The 17,136-nt window shown below is 42.4% G+C and overlaps 1 protein-coding gene across 1 annotated transcript in view; it reads right to left on the reverse strand.

Moving 5' to 3' along the window:
- adgb (androglobin) overlaps window positions 1–15,847 on the reverse strand; it is a 30,443-nt gene extending 14,596 nt beyond the window's left edge. Inside the window, 15 exon segments of the mRNA XM_076145872.1 lie at window positions 1,090–1,153; window positions 1,320–1,407; window positions 2,349–2,397; window positions 4,751–4,871; window positions 5,095–5,188; window positions 5,508–5,682; window positions 6,539–6,620; window positions 8,124–8,267; window positions 10,117–10,203; window positions 11,376–11,515; window positions 13,861–14,037; window positions 14,305–14,376; window positions 15,068–15,160; window positions 15,255–15,412; window positions 15,778–15,847. Of these exon segments, the coding sequence (XP_076001987.1) occupies window positions 1,090–1,153; window positions 1,320–1,407; window positions 2,349–2,397; window positions 4,751–4,871; window positions 5,095–5,188; window positions 5,508–5,682; window positions 6,539–6,620; window positions 8,124–8,267; window positions 10,117–10,203; window positions 11,376–11,515; window positions 13,861–14,037; window positions 14,305–14,376; window positions 15,068–15,160; window positions 15,255–15,412; window positions 15,778–15,847 (1,614 nt within the window).
- Between the last annotated feature and the right edge of the window lie 1,289 nt (window positions 15,848–17,136).

Below are 17,136 nucleotides of genomic sequence, written 5' to 3' on the forward strand. Positions count from 1 at the left end.
TAGTTATCACTATGAAGGGAGACACGGCAAAGAACAAGTGAAAGGGAGAGAGAGGAGACAGCTGCAGGCAGAGATGGGAGATAAGCAGACAGAAGTAGCTTAGTAGAGAAGCAGCTGAAGAAAAATAAAGAGAAAAGGAGGGAAGAAGAGGAGAATCGTGAGATAAGTGGAGGGATTAAGAAGAGAGTAGAAAAGGTATAGAAGCATTCAAGGTAGTCCAAAAGAAGAGGCCGAGCTAGTGAATGCAGAGGATGTCAGAGTAAATATGAAGCACAAGAGAAAGAGAGGTGAACAGAGGGGAAAGGAGAGATGGATGCGTCCAAAATGACAAAAACAATCAAGTGCTCCCTCTGACTTATACCCACACACACACACACAAATATAAACAGACGAGAGTTCTCTCATACAAATACGCAGAGCTCTCACTGTCCTCCCTCTGCTGTTTTCGGGGGGGATAAGAACAGGAAGAGCGCTTTGAGAACCATGTGGATGTTTAGGTCTAACACGATGGCGTCTAGTTGGATGTCCTCAAACATAAACCTATGATTTTGTATTCGTATGCTGGAGAGGAAAAGAGTTTGCATGCATATCATCTCAACGCCTTTTCGTAGCGACGAGGGGGAAAACACATTCAGGCAACAGAGAGGGTTCAACATTCAGCCGTGGTGACTGCAGCAGTCATTCCATGCTTGTTATCTGCCCGTCTGCTGGTTGTGAGTGTGTGTCGTTCTCGTTACTAGGCTCATATTTCCTGTTCGACGCTCGTTTTCAGACCAACACAAACATTTACCTGCTGGCTGCTTTGTATTGTATATTGGAATCAAGCAACACTTACAGGGAGCTATTTATAGTTTGGGTAAATCATGCTCTGTGTGTGTGCGTATCTGTGTGGATATATACTTGTGACACAAGAGAAGACAAAGCAGAGGCAGAGTGGGCGGCCATTCCAGTGCTCTGCAGACAACAGCAGCTAAATGTACTCGCACAATATCAAATATACAAGCACATCGACGTGTCTGTCAGTGTGCCAGTATCAACATTCGTACATTTGCAAGGGAGATTGGCCAGCGGGCTAAGCTTGATACATACCGTAAATTCCGAAAAATGAAAGTGGTTTGGATAGCTTTGTGGTTTATGGAACACCAAGAGGCTTCTGAGAATAAAAAGAGAAAAGACAAACAACAAATAAGTGAGAGAATTGTCTGTGTTAAAGTACTAGTTCAGTTGCTATTTCTATTTTTAGATGCAGTTTAATACAGTTCTAATGAAACACTGGGAAAGAAATTATGTGTGATTCTTTGTGTAGGTGTGTGTCTCACTGAAAACATTTGATAAAGTCACACAGGTCCATCCAAGTGTTCTGCAGCGCGGGTGTGACGGGCTCCTGCGTCTGTGTTTCAGTCTGATCTGGAAGGACCAACACACTGCAGTCTTACAGATGAGACATTCCAAATTTCCCCAACTTAAACTGTGGTTTAATTCAAAATGGAACGGTTTGTTTTAGCAGCTTTTACTCAAGCCAAAATCAATGTGAGAGGGAACATCTCCACTACCTGGTGCTTTTCACTGGGGCTTTTAATAACACTGGGAAAGGGAAATAGGACGGCGTCGGAAATCCCCATTTGAAAACGCTGCTAGTAACTGAATCCCTTTCCTCTTGTGACTCACACTAAAAGTATCGTAGACTCTTTAACACAGTGATTCAAATTGTCCAACTCCCACATAATGGCAGAGTGTAAGTGCACATGGATACTCCCACGCGCCGACACCCACAATCTCAACGCATGTGGAACAAAGTCACAGACATATGCGCACAGGCACACACACACACACAAAAAACAAACGCACGATCACACATTCACACACACGCACACGCTGCTTCTCTTCCCTAGCTCTTCTGAAAGCAAGAGTCTGATCAGAGAGCCGAGGCGGTGAGGGCCAGTGTTTGTGCTGCTGCTGCTGCTGCCGCTGCTGAGCAATGGTGGTCCGCTCAAACTGCAGGTGTTACTAAGCAACTAAACGGGGGCAGAGAGAAGGCAGGGAATTGGCCGGTTGTCAGAAGGCATAATTTCAGTCTCGTCTTCAAAGAGTCTCTGCCAAATCGTTGGAGAGGTAGAGAACGGCCGAGGTGGACGACACCGCACACGCAAAGGCTTCATCTAATGGTGCTGACAGATGATGTGCAAGTTAACCTATTAAGAGGATTTCTAATGAACTAGAAATGAACAGGTGTCTAATTCTGACCTGCGGTGAGTCTATTAATTGTGTCGGCTGTGTGTGTTTATATTGTAAATTAGATTGTTTTCCACATAATTAGCAGCCCGGCATTGCAAAAGAACAGCTTATACCAGCAGAGGAGTTGATGTCCTCGTCCTGCTTTTTGTCCTCTGCAGTAACCTAAAGGGACAGAGCAACAGAGAGAGAGAGAGAGAGTGAGTGAGAGTGTGTGTGTGTGTGTGTGTATGTGTGTTTGTTGCATGAGCACAGAGTGGCTGATAGAGTAACAGTGCCGGAGATGTGCTTCCACCCTCTAGTGATTCCGTGCCAGCTGTGGTGTTGCGCTGTTCTCGCCGAACACCACAGGACATGAGACATGGTTTAATGTGACAAGGGCTGCTCCTCCCCAGCTAAAAACACACCCAGGGAACACCAGCCCTAATTTACTGCAACTGCCACTGACGCACAAGGAGTTATTACATTGTTTGGCATGCTGTTTTCTCACTCAACCGCTTTGATTTCACACTTATCTGCCCAACATAATATAGTAATACACCTCAGGATTCATTACATACTTCAAATACCATGTTCTGATTATTTCGCTTGAGCAAGGCAGGAAATAGTTTCTCAAACCATTCAAACCAACCAATTAGAAAGCTAGAATTGTCTTAAAACCTCTTTTAGGATTTGTACAATTAATGCTTCCCTGAATGGACAATAGCTATTCGCCTCTGAAGCTAGACTGGTCTAGTGTCATGTAACATGCCAACACTCTGATGACTCACTAATGTGAGCATGTGTGTGAATGTGTGTGTGAGTCACGGTTGATTTGAATAAGTACCCAGAGACCCAGACGGACGGAAAGAGGCATTGTGATTGGGAGGCACACTTGACCTCATATTGCACTGCTCTGTGTGTGTGTGTGTGTGTGTGTGTGTGTGTGTGTGTGTGTGTGTTCACAGCATTACGTAGATAAAGCACACTATGTCCACGAACAGTATGCCAGATATTACATGACTTATGTACATATAGAAATAGGACATTGTTATGGTGAGCTCCTGGGATTTGAAGCTGTTACTTTCTGAGGTGATTCCTACTGTTTCTTCAAAATCACATCATGGGTGTGACGAGGTAGGTCATCTCAAACTTGTGGCTATATTTCCACAATGATGCCAGAGAGCATTGTGGGAGTTGTAGTTCTCTGGTGCCCCTTAACTGCCACCACAGAGGAGCTTTGGCGACTTAGTGATTAACCACATTCCAAGCGTATCAGAGGTCAAAATAGCCGGGTTACACACAGGACTTAAATCTTTAACCTTACACTAAAACGGAGTGAAAAAGCCTGATCGGGGGTATAAGAGCCATCATGTGACCCTGCCCTCTTTTATCCTGGGAGGAAGCAAGGCACAGAGGTGGGCTGTGTGGTCAGGAGAGAAACAAAGGGAGAGGTCAGAACTGCAGAAAGCCCTTCTGACTTGATGTACAGCTCGCCGAGCACGTGAGCCGACACATGCTGGCGAGGAGCGGCGACGTATGCAGTACAAATATAGCACGCAGACGACACACGCACACAGACACACGCACACACACTGCTCCACACAAAGGCCAGTGTGTACATACATCAAACGACACATCAAATTAGCGTGTCCATACTGCCCGAGCCTAACCAGTCTATAACTGGTCACAGTTACACAAGAGGGCGATTAATATGAACTCTATTTTTTCCTCTGTGTGCTCGGAGTGAAGTGTAATAATGAGCCCCCCAGGAGACGCAGACGCTGATGGCTCACCATCTAATTGCGCTGCTTTTTACATCGGCAGAGTGCGCGACCTCTCCCAGTATGAAAACCCACGCAACCCCGTTCACTACTCCCGCCACACACCAGAACCTCTCTCTTCCCTTCTCCGTCGCTTCCTCCGTCTGCTTTTATCTCTCCTTTCCCAGCCGTTACCTTCTTACCATTTCCACTCTCCCTCCATTTCTATTCAGTACGCCACCCACCTTTATTCCTCTCTATCTTAGTTTCTATCCTCGTCTCTGTCTCTCTTTGCACCCATCCACCCGCCTGCCCCCCCTCCTCCCTCCTCTCACTACAGTAGCTCTCTCTTTCTCTCTCTCTCTCTCTCTCTCTCTCTCTCACTCTCCGGAGCAGATGTGCCCCTTGGTCAGCAGTGGCCTGGCTGGGAGGCAACAGAAGTGACTTTGAGACTGGGGGATGGCAGCCTTGTTGTCACTGACACACAGATCAGCCCTGATGAGCCTTTAACAGAATACTTAGCGGAGGCAGACGATAGAGGGAATGAAGCGAGGGTAGAACAAGAAGAGGTGAGGCAACAATCGTTTAAAGACAATTACTTTCCTCTACGCTTGCCTACTATCACTGTCAGCGACTTGCTGAGGCAAACCTCGCAATTCAACAGACTTGTGGGCAAACAACACACACACATTGCATCATGTATTCACTTTGCTGATGTTAACTGTCAACCCATACATGTTGAAATTATGAAATGAACTTTGGACTGTGTGCTGTACCTCTACACTGTCAGCTGCTTCAGGCTCAGAACAGTCAGTGCTATCAGCCTCCTGCTTCTCGGCGATGGACATCAGAGAGGCGTTGTGGGAAATCTTCCTTTGAGTCATCTTCTTGGCCTCTCTGTCAGACACACACACACACACACTCATACAACATGAGCACATGCTGGAAACAGGCATTGTATCACGTCTCAAACACAACTGTGTCTAAAAAGGAGAATATCGATCATATCATTCGCAGGAGAGTCATGCATTTCATGTGATCGCAAATCAAAAGGCACCAGAACACCGTGTCTTTCATAGCGCTACTTTCAATCTCTGAACTGATCTCGCTCTGTACACACCGCTGTGGGATCGGATCCGTTTTACTCATGGTGCAGTCGGAGAGAAAAGGGCTGGCAAGCTCAATGAACTGCTCCGCTTTCGACAAGATTGGCTCTGCAAAAACAAAACAAAACACACAATCTCTCCTGTCACACCAGCACCGTACTTGGGTTCAGCTGATGTCAAATTTTACCCAAGCCAGCAGCTATTTTAAATTCTGAACATTTGCAGCTATCCTGCTCTGTACTGTAAATGTCATACTCTTCTCCTGGCATTTATTTCTGACTTTCTGCTGATCTTCACCTATATTTGAGTCATTTGATACAGTTATTGCATTTTTTTTTCTTTGGGTTAAATCTCTTGGTTACTCCATCACTTCTGACTTCTCTTTAAACAAACAAAACCACAATCCAGTCTTCTGTGCCACACTCACTTTGAGGTTCGTCAGTGACCACAGTTTCCTTAGGGGGTCGGATGAGTTTCCACTTTGGCACGGGTGGTGGTTTTGGAGGAAGCTCCAGCGGGCAAGCCCGAGTCCTGTTTAGCAGGACAATGTGGCTGTAAAGCAGCGAGAAACCGTACCGACGCAGAGTCTCTGAAGAATCTGCCTACATGCCATACACACATTTAAGCACAGATTAATTATAGATTAGTCACGCTGTGTGTGTCACTGTTACCCATAAACTAACCAAGTTTGGCAGTTTGTGCAGTCTTGCATACATCAAATTATCCAGAGATTATCAGAGGTAATGTATTCCTTCTGCGGGAGAAAAAACCATGAAGATTCTTCACCAAATAGGTTTAGCATGAATGTTAATAATAAAGCAAGTGAAGCCTGTTGCTGCAAAGCATCCAAATAGAACATAACATGCCCCCAGATCACAGGGACTGTTATGTTTCATCTCTACCACCCACTGCTTCAACAGGTCTCACTGTATTTTTTACATGATTGCTCCATGTAACAGAGATATATCTATGGCTGGATTCTGATGGAATGAGTAAGAACATACAGAGACACAAGAGATATGATATGCAAATTGATTAAATGAGATCAGGGTGGATCCAGGAATATGGATCCATTCGGGGTAACAGACATAGACGGTACAGAAAAGCTACACATTTTGCTCTTATCCTCTGCTGGAGCTTGTATGTCTCCTTAGAGGTTTACTCATTTGAACTATGTGGGTCACTTGTGAGGTAATTGACATAAGCTAAAAAAAAACAAAATCAAAATCAAACATCTAACTCATGTAATTATAACATGGTTGTATCCAGACTGTGCAGAACTGACATCATAATGTGAATCTAGCTGCTTCCATATGTGGTTTTGAAGATTAGGTGGCAATGTGGAAATCCCAAAATGTGTGTATTAATGCCTTCAGTGCGGCCGAGTAACAAAAATTGCACTGAATTTGCAAGAGTATGCATAGAGAAGAAGAGAGGCGGAACAGAGAAAAGACATACCATCTGGCCAAACACAAAAGCCTTGTTGGTGAGAGGATGGAAAGGGTAGTGACTGGCACACACCACTATCTCTGGGGTACCCAGGGAACATGCAAAGCAAACACAGAAGATATAAACTCAACAGGAAGGAATAGAAATGTACAACTTGCACTGTATCGCTGCATTTGTTCTAAACTGAAGATGCTTTAACTCCAAATAAACATATAGTAGATTTATTCAAGACAGAGAGCCAGATAAGTATTAAAGATGAGACCTTGGAGTCTTTTCGCTCTACTTTGCGAAACCCTCATCCTTCATAGGTATAAATAAGGAAAGAAGGCCGCATCTAGGCTTTCTTCAGGAGCATCTGCCCCCTACAGCACATCTTGGTATACAGTATATATCATATAAGGAGCACAGAGAGCAGGAGACACGGAAAATCAATTTGAAGGACCATGGAGGAAAGAGATGGGAGCACTGCTAGACTAATATAAAGGCCACACATTAACAATTGAACAGAGAAGTGGTTTTCACACTGCATAGTGATTTATGCATTTCAAAAGAACATAATGGTGAGCAGCATTGCAGGGACAGAGAGTGAGATAGTGTTTTTATAGTGTCAGAGCGGACATATGGGTATGCAATGGAATGCATAAAACACAACTGTTTAGGACATGAAAGCCTTCTTATGTGTGCATGTCATCGCATTATGCTAATCTGTAACACCTTAATTATTGTAAACAAGCGGGAATTGTGGGATGAGAGAGGTAGGGCAGAGAGATGACACACACATGCATAACACAAAGTTTGTGATATTTTCTACCCCTAAATTAAAACAAATCAATCAGATAATTGTACGTTTAGCACAAAGCATTCGTCTCGCAGACAGTGTAATTTAGCCTGGTTTGTTGTGATTCATTACACGGTGTGTGGATGATGGATTCAGTTTCTATCTACTGGATCTTGATGACCTGAATCAACTCCGAACCGCACACTGCTTTTTAGAGGACACCAACAGTCTTCATCAGATAAAACACTCATGACTTGGGCGAGTGTTCTGCGCTACGAGGACACCAAATAATTCACCCAGCCAATGCTCCTTCTGCTGGTTTATTTATATCCCGCCACACACACATTAACCCACCCTGCACTCCATATTACATGAGCTAAGATAAACAGGAAGTAAAACTTGAAACGCTGGTGACAGGGCGCAGAAATCCAGGCGCTCTTTGGCTTGGGGTGATGGTGACCTTAGGCCTGGGGTCACCAAAGCAAAACTATGACGGTTGCAAAGGTATGAATGTAACTTCTCTGCTTTGCAATATTGGGATCATTGTTGAGAGAATATGGAGAGGTTTTTTTTCTGCATGACAATGAAATATTCATCGCTATGCTCCATACTAGCTGAATTATGGATGCAGAGGGAGGAAAATAGTTTATACGCATTGTGCACTCGCATAAATGTATAGTGTGTGTACGGATACACATACTGTACACAAATACACATATACAGCCTTTGTGTTTTTGTGTATTGTATGTGTATGTGTGTGTGTGTGTGTGTGTGTGTGTGTGTGTGTGTGTGTGTGTGTGTGTGTGTGTGTGTGTGTTTTGATGTAGACCTTTGCCTTTTTCGAGCTCCATCTCTGCTGGAGGATGTGCAGCCTTCATCTCCAACAAGCTCTCCTCTGGGTGTGTAAATGTGGGAATTGTATCTTGTAAGAATTTCCAGACTTTGCCGGCGTAAATGGACCTAAGAGGATATTAAAGAGAATATGATCAGTTACAGGCAAAATGGGAGGAATTTATTCATTCTATTAATTTTTGCTTTTTCATTACATAGCCCGTTATCTTTACTGTATACTGTATTTCGTGTGAATCGACTACATGAGACAGACTGGCCATGACAACCAGATGAAGTCTACTGTTAGAAGCTTTTTGTATGCCGTGTTAATCCTGAGTGAGCTGCTATGTCTGTTCCTGGCACTGTGTTACTGTGATGTCTCTGTATTTATGCCATGTTGGGCCCCAGTATCTCTCCCCCGTGTCTGTGATCCCTATGCTTGCATGCAAAGCAATGACAGAGCATACACCCACACTAACAAATGTAACATATCATGCGTGCGCACACACATATTCACACACGCAAATGTCTGCAAACAATCAAGTTGTTTTTAATGTGGTGCCTGCTGTGTCATCTTTCTTCTGTTACCAATACATGCCTTTATAAACCACAGTGAGCACAATGGAATTTTATTTTCAACTACATTAAAGCACTTGATCCATTCTTCTTGAAAGGCGTCATTTAAAAAGGTAATTTTGATTTAATCTCACAGACTTGACAGAGCACGCTGAAGAGTCCAATGGGGTATGAAGCCAGAGCCAAAGTAATAGCTCGCAGATGCCTCCATGCCTTCTTTCCTTGGCAGGTTTATGGAGCATCTTAGGACACTCAGGCTGAAAGAATGCTATAACAGATCACCAGCAGGCTGCTATCTTATGGCAGCAGACTAAAAACAGGATGTGAAAGAAGGAACGACTAAGAGTGAGAAAATCGGGATATGTAATGGGAACATACATCACCATGGTGTTCCTTTAAAGGGCAATTTCACCTATTTGCTTTGCCTTTCTTATTCAAGCTTATCTTACCATTCTTATAAACAGAGGAAATGTGAAAATCGGATACTTGAATTCCCAATAGAGTCTGAAGTCTGGCTTCAAAGAGGCCAAAATGTCTCACACAATACAATGAAGGAATAGAAAGTACAAAAACTGCAAAATTGAGAATGCTGAAGGTGTCAGTTGTGGCGGAGTATGTCATAGTTCTGCTGTCTAACAGCCTTTGGCAGCTCCAGTATACGCCAACTCAGATCATTCATGAAATATAGAGCTTTGTGAGCAGAAATCTGCACTTCCTCCAACAGATATGGATATTATTACAATATCATTGACAATTGCAAAGAGATGAAACATATTTTCATTTGTTAAAAAAATGCAACTGATGTAAATAACATCTTGTGCATGTGTGTTTGTGTGTGGATAAGCACACCCACGAGTAATGAATCAACCTGAAACACAAGCACAGTCATGCTCACTGCCTGTGCATGTTGATTGATTCCCCGGGTGGCCGACTAACAACAGCTAACCTGCTGAGGTAGAAGGAATAACAGGCACCTGCTCCATACCAAATCACTGTTGCCCCATTAAAGTTCCATCACTGACAAGCTGTGATCCACAACTCCACACTGCTCCTCTTCTCCTTTATCACATAGCCTCTTGTTTCCATTTTAGGCATCAGCCCTTTTGCTCCAATTGCTGCAGAGTTATAAACCCCTCGGAATGATCAGGTAACAGTATTGTTTTGCAGAATGCTTTATAAGGAAAAATGCAGAGCTTGTCAGATTGTGTGTGGATTTAGTTTGACAGGAAACTACCAGGGATTTGACAGCCTGTTTGTCTCTCACCATCTGGTTGCCAGGAAAAAAGAAAAGCTAAGCAGGTACATACAGAACATTCATACACAGTATTTGTGTATTTTTTGGGAATATAAAGCTAAATAACCATAGCAGAGAGGATTGAGCAGACAGAGGAGATGGACTTACTTTATGGGAGTGATCTGTGGTATCCAGCTGGTGAGACTGTGGATAAATGTGACCTCGTCCATTTCCTCAGAGAGCTCTGATACAACACTGAAAGGAAAGAATACAAAAGATGATTGATGCTTTGTTTTCCAATTCAGAAGCGGCGATTTTGTGTTTTCTGCACACTATAAACAGAACACCGATTGATCATTAGTGACACCACCTTGAAGGGCAGGACCAGGAGCTACAGTATGTCGGACTCAGAGCTTACATAGTTCAACATTTAATGAAATTGATCGATGTGTCAACAAGCTCTGACATTTATCTACGGTTTGTGAATTTGAATGTCACAGATTGAGCTACGGTAAGGAAAAGCCATTAATTAGGCCTCTGGAACTAATTTTGAGTGGTGTCTGTGTTCTCTGTGTGCTTGTGTGTGTGTGTGTGTGTGTGTGTGTGTGTGTTTTCAGTTGCTGCGGCAGGTCTAATTGGTTCCCATGTTCAATACAAAACAATCTCCAGTAATCAATAGAACTTGATTCGTAATGGCACATTCCATATACAGGCCACATCCAATGATTGCCTTTCTGAAATTCCAGCAGACATCTTTGTAAAGTCTAAAACCTTAAGTATGAGTCATGGATGATTGGGTGATAGGCTCCTGTATTTCCTGTCTTGGATGAAACATGTATGCCTCGACCTTGTGTTGGCACAGGAAGAGCCACCTTTCAAACACAGCATGTTGCGGCATCACACTCACAAATCCTGCCTGTCAGTCATCAAATTCCATCTCAGCCTCAGGGTGAGATCAGGTGAAGGTTTGCTAGGTCAGCAAAGTCAGGCTTTTTTGTGTGCTTTGGAGGAGCTTTAGATTTCTGTCCACACCCATGGTGTATTGCTAAGAAATGTGCCTGTCAAACCCACATTTTCTGTCAATATTATAGCAATAATTTATAATAGGTGTTGTGAATCCTTTTATACATATCAGTTATTTGTCAAGTAGATTCTGTGACCTATACTGATCTGCTTTCATTAAGTCTACTGAGATGTGCTGGTATTAATTTAATTTGATGGCAGAGGCAAGCTGGTACAAAATGTACCATGCGGTTTCACAATTTCTTGCTCAAGACTCAAATTTTATTCAGGCAGGATCGTGGGTGGAGATTTGGAATTACAGCGAACTGTTCTTAAGACCACTTAAGACTATGACGATTGGAGCCCCACTTGCTTTGAAGCAGTGTTGAAATGCTTAGTTTCTGCTGAATTGTACAATAACTCACTTTGTGCTGGCCACTTTAATTAGAGCCTTAGCCAACAACATTGGCCACAGCTCTGACTCAGAGGTGGAGGCAGGCAGGAGCAGGTGGTTTTCCTCATCAAATGGCATGACATCGTCTACTGTCACCTTCCTCCAGGAACCCTACGGCGACATTAGGAGGAATTCATTTGTGTTCATTTTGTGATGAAGTTATTGAGGATAAGCATGGTTAGTATGGATGTAGTATTTTCTACAGAGATAAATACTTAGACTTAGATTTAGCCTTACATTGTTGTTTACCCCTGCAACATAGATTCTAATCAGATTATTTCCACCAGCAAATAAAATCTAATTCACAATTTGTTTCCACTGGTCACTGGATATTCACTTTTCAAGCCTTGATGTGAATTTCTAAGTATTAAATTAGGGGCTTCAAACCTAATTTAATTTGGAACTTCATATAAAAAGCCTCATCTAACAGTGAAACATTTTTTTCTGTAAAACTAAAAGTACTTTAGCTCAGTAGGAGTTGTCAGTTTATTAGGTACACCTGTACAACGCAATGCAACAGAAATGCGATAAGATAAGATAGTACTTTATTTACCCCTGGAGATAAATAAAGATAAACACTACCTTTACAAAGCTGTTTTTCAGGGCTGCAGATAAGAGGCGGCGCACATTTGGGATTTGTTCCACACAGGTGCAAATAATGAAATAAATAACGGCTGGGTATCCATTTAGATTGCAAAACCTGAACAGAACGGAGCAATCAGTGCTTTTTTCTTGTTAGGACATGTTGAAATGTCGTCAGTGAGAGATGGCCTAATCATGGACTTCATCACCATCTTTAATGCCGCTGTCTATCAAATTTTACAGTGTGTGTGCTACATTTCAGAGGCACAGCCTGTGGTTTCAGAGCTGACATTAAGTGAATAAATTACTGCAGGGTTTTTGAAATTGCATCTGTTCTATGCACCTGCAAATTATTGATGACACAAGCTAGTACTCAAAATTATTACAATAGAAAATGTTGTGTCACCTTTGCTGGTTTTAATAATAATATATCACTTTGTGTCATTGATCAGCACCTGATCTAATGTCACCTTTACTGTTATGGGTCTGCACCTCAAACAAAGAGCTCAGCATCACCCTGGAAATGTGTATCTCTGTGTTCTATAGGCGAAATATCTAAATGACTAGTTCTATTAATAGTATGAGCCAACTTATCCTGCATCTTGGCATTTGTTATGGTGTTAGTGGCTCTTTTATGCTGTCTGTACGTCCATGTGTGAGTTTCACACTGTAGCTGTAGTCTCCACACGCGGTCGATAAGCGGACTCTACTCCTCCTTCAGCCATGCCTCTTTCTATCAGTGTGCACGGGCATGCTCACTCTTTTCTTGATGTTCTTCCACTTTCTTGTCAAACCACTGCCCTGAGGTGAACCTCGATATGTTCACAGATGGGGTAAAACAGCAGTACCAATGGGCGAGTTAGAGAAGCAGAATGAAGAGACGGACAGCAGTGTAGAATAGGATCGAAAGATAGGAAAAGGAGATGGGGTGATATTTGCAGCGGCATGAAGGAGGAAACAGTCATGAAGGAAAAGAACTGACAAAGCAATCACAGAATTGAGGAGAAATGAATGAGCCTATTATTAAGGCAGGCTAGGGAACGGGAGAAGAGGTTGGGGGTCGGCTTCTTAATGCCATTTCAACCACCATCTGTTTGCGTGCTATGGTTGGCACGGGGACTGCTGCCTACAACCGTGTCATGCTCGTTTGTCAAAGCAAACTGTCACAAAGCACCATCAGTTTTACTTCTGTTTTTTTCCCCCTACTCTCATACTGAACCAATTCTTTTGTTTTGGACCATTTCCCTTACCATAATTACATAACGTCGTAACTGTGCAGCTCCTACTTAAAGGATCTGTGACAAGCATCATAGATACTGAGAGACTCAAGCTGTGAGCCTTGTGCAAATGCAATGACTTTATATCCTGTGAGCAACATTTAATGTAGAGTCAAGAATATGTCACTGTGATGCACAAAGCCCCCCTCCACGCAGCCTAGATATCCAACTGAGCGTTGTTTTCTGAGAGGCAGCTGACTCCCGTTAAGCCCAATCTATTCATCAGGCAGTGTGTGAAGCCCGGCCACATTTGGCACAGCAGTGAGACTGATTGATTTGAGCTCGGAGTGGATAAGACTTTTTCATCCTTTCCCCTTGCCCTCCTTTACTCCATTCCCCCGTTCACCTCTCATCTGCTGTCTCATCTGGTATCTACTGAACAATACCAGAAGTTGCATCATCGTTTGCGAGTTTGCCTGTAGAAAACTGTGGAATTGTGGGGGTGCGATGTGTGTGCAATGTACAATCGAGAGATCAGACCAAAAAAGCCAACGTTTGTAAATAGAAGTTAACAGATTCAGACTTTTCAGATGATAATGGGTGTTTGTGTTTGTGTGTGTGTGTGTGTGTATGTGTGTATATGTGTGTCAGGCTCACCATCCAGTACAGTCTGACCACGTACTTCCCATAGAAGTTGTAGAGTGGCTTGTGCTCATTCCCTCCTTTGTACAGCGAGTAGATATGCTTCCAAGGTCTCCAGCCGTCTTGCTCTGCACACATACTGCCACGCAGCTTCCAAACAATATAGATCTCGCTGATGATCCGCTTCATCAGCTGGGTGGAAGAGCAGAGACAGAATGCGCAATCACCGAGTGCAATTGCCTCCAACCGATCTGTAAATCTATTGGTTCAGTTCCAATTTATCTTACCCATCATCCCCCTAAATCAACAGGGCATGACAATAGCACAATCAAATCGAGTTGTCTCAATCAAATGTCACTCTATCTGACAATTTCCAAGTTGCTGATCGATACTGTGAAGAGAAAAGTCAGTTCAATCACTTAAATAATAGACAAGCAGAGAAAACTCCTGGAAACAAACCTCGCTGCAGAACAGATGGTCATTGGGGGAGATCAGGTCAAAGTTCGTATCGTGCTCAACAACCTTGGGTTCCTAGAATGACATCAAGTAAATGCTTTTAATACAGGGATTATGCTGATCTTAACCAGCCAAAAAGCATGATGGGCGTACGTTCTCATTGCTTGAAGCACAGCCTTGAGTTTGAATCATTTCCGGCATGCACAATAACACAGAGCGGTGAAGTCTGTGAAAGAGAGGAGCAGAGAGACGCTGCTGCCTGCATGTGCCATGTCTGCTTGTTTATGTGATTCACATGCGTGTTTTTGTATGAAATAAATGAAATGCTTTGAATATTGCGAGTGAAAGGCAGTGTGTGTGACCTGGTATGAACTAAAACAAAAAACAGGAAGCATGCAGTCATTGCTCAACTCTGTGCTGAGAAAGAGCTAAGTGACGTAATTACAGTAAAACTACACGACTGAGTAGAGATCAGATCACACTACACTAACACAGCTGTACACTGGGGCAAAGAAATACACTTTGTTAAAACATGTAGTTAACAATTATCTTCATTAATGAACAATGATGCATCATTCAACTATTGACTAAACAATTCACCTTTTAGTCCAGAATCACATTTTTTTAGTTTTGTAATCTCCCAAGTGTTTCATAATGTACCTTTATTTTTGTTTATTGTCTCAGATGTGTAGCTGGACTAGTTTTCTTCATCACCTTTTCCATGTTGCGACCTACATCTCATTACAAACCATACTGCTGATTTTACCTTGTTGAAAATAAACTCTGAAGGACGCTTCCAAGAGTGCGCTTTCAAAGGTGGAGGCAGGCAAAGTTTTCTCTCGGGATCTTCATAGAATTGCTGCATACAAAATACATCACAACACAAATATACAATGAATACACAATGACCAATCTAGTTCAATGATATAAATAGTATTTGACTCCACACATACAGCACTGGGACTCTTGGCCGTCTTTCCATCTTTAGGTACTTTGGTTGTATCCCACCTCTCTCTGAGGATGTCTGCATCGTTCCACTCAGGCCAATAGGGAAATCTGTATCTCTGCACATCAGCAATGCTCTCAGTGGAGCTGGCTACTGTAGATGACCCTCTGAAATAATGCACGTTAGATGGTGAATTGAATTGTTACTGGCTTTGATTTGGTGAATATTATAATATTTAACTACTACACCACCAAGCTGAGTACCACAATTTCAGTTTTAGTATAAGCACACCCACAACTATGTAAACCACCCAAAATGCTAGAGTTACTACTAATGGCTGTCTTTTGGTGTTTGATGATTTCACATGTAATCTTATTACTCAAACAACACAGTATACGACTTTTAATGTGCAAAAATGGATACTGATACTGTTGATATTGACTCGTCGGTGCTTCGGTAGGTTAATATGTATATCTAATGCTAATTGTATTTCAGGTAACTTCAGGTAAAATGTCAAACTCACCTTTTACTTGGCGTCTGTCGGTCGGACATAGACACTCTGCTGGAAGTTGACTCCTTTTTCTTTGCTGGTTTGGACATTGTAGTTGGTGTGACAAATATAAAAGCAAAGGCACTAAACAGAAGACGCTACAATGCTAAAAAAAAGCGCGTTAGCATTACGCGTCTTAGTCCTGTTTGATTGTTTACGCGTTACTAAGGAAGTTGATGGGCGGAGCAACGTGAACGCGCTCGCGCTCTCGTATGCTATGTGACGTCAGGTAGCTTCTGGCGTCAGATAGTTAGATTTAATACGAGACAGCTGGCGTCAGATATTTAATACGAGAGCGATACTGAAAGTTTTCTTACGCATACCAATAATAAAATATATAAATAATAAAATATCAATAGAAACACCGTGATACCGAATGTCCAATCACGTCCTTGTTGTCCAATCTCGCGTGGGATATAAAATAACGCGGTATGATTGGTTCTTCATTATTCCTATTTTGTAAAACTATCGAAACATCATGAGATTGACATTTGAATATGTTCCTACGTGGGCAACATTACACTGATATGTGTTTTACTATTTCCTCACAAATGGGGGTGAAATTATATTACAAAACATCTATCCATAATGAAATCCAGTACAAAACAATTGCAGGCCTCAAATATCGCCACTGTCATGAAGGGCCTCTTATAATCTTAACATTATAGGAAGCAATTTAACATCACAAATATAGCATTACATTCCATGCCGAAGTAATGTTTGTTGTATTGTGTTCACTCGTCATCAACAGAAAATTCTGTTGATGTAAACCACTATGTAAAACCAGGGTGTAAGAGAATCTCTTATCACCCTGGTTTTAAACAATCACATCTCTTTTTATGTGATGTGAATTTGAGCAATCAGACAAACACACTCAAATATAAAAGTAGAGGGACAATATAGAATAATAGGAATGCATTGTTACATGCTATAATGGCGTGGATTGCAGAAACACCCATCCCTGGGAGCTTCGCGGCATCCCTGCTCTGATTAGAGTAAAAGCCGCAGTGTTGAGTCTGATGACTATCACACACTGCTTCTTGAGTGGAGGCACATGGTCTGGCTGTTGGTCTTTCTCACACACACACACACACGTACACACACACAGTTTTCACAAATAGCAGCTGTATCCACACTTCCTTTATGTCGAGTCTCTTCAATTCATTTTGAACACATACTTCAATATATGGCTCCACTCAAATACAAACAATTCACAATGATCATTTGGCATCTTATATGTTACTGCTTTTTTTCTAGAATGCCATTAAGAATTTATTTGGTCCTTCATTGGCCTTACCTTTCACCACGAATCAATGCATTTAGAGTGTAAAAACAATCT

This window comes from Genypterus blacodes, unplaced genomic scaffold (genome assembly GCF_046128005.1).
Source record: "Genypterus blacodes isolate CSIRO-AG114 ecotype Tasmania unplaced genomic scaffold, CSIRO-AGI_Gbla_v1 ptg000031l_1, whole genome shotgun sequence".
In the NCBI taxonomy this organism is placed as follows: Eukaryota; Metazoa; Chordata; class Actinopteri; order Ophidiiformes; family Ophidiidae; genus Genypterus; species Genypterus blacodes.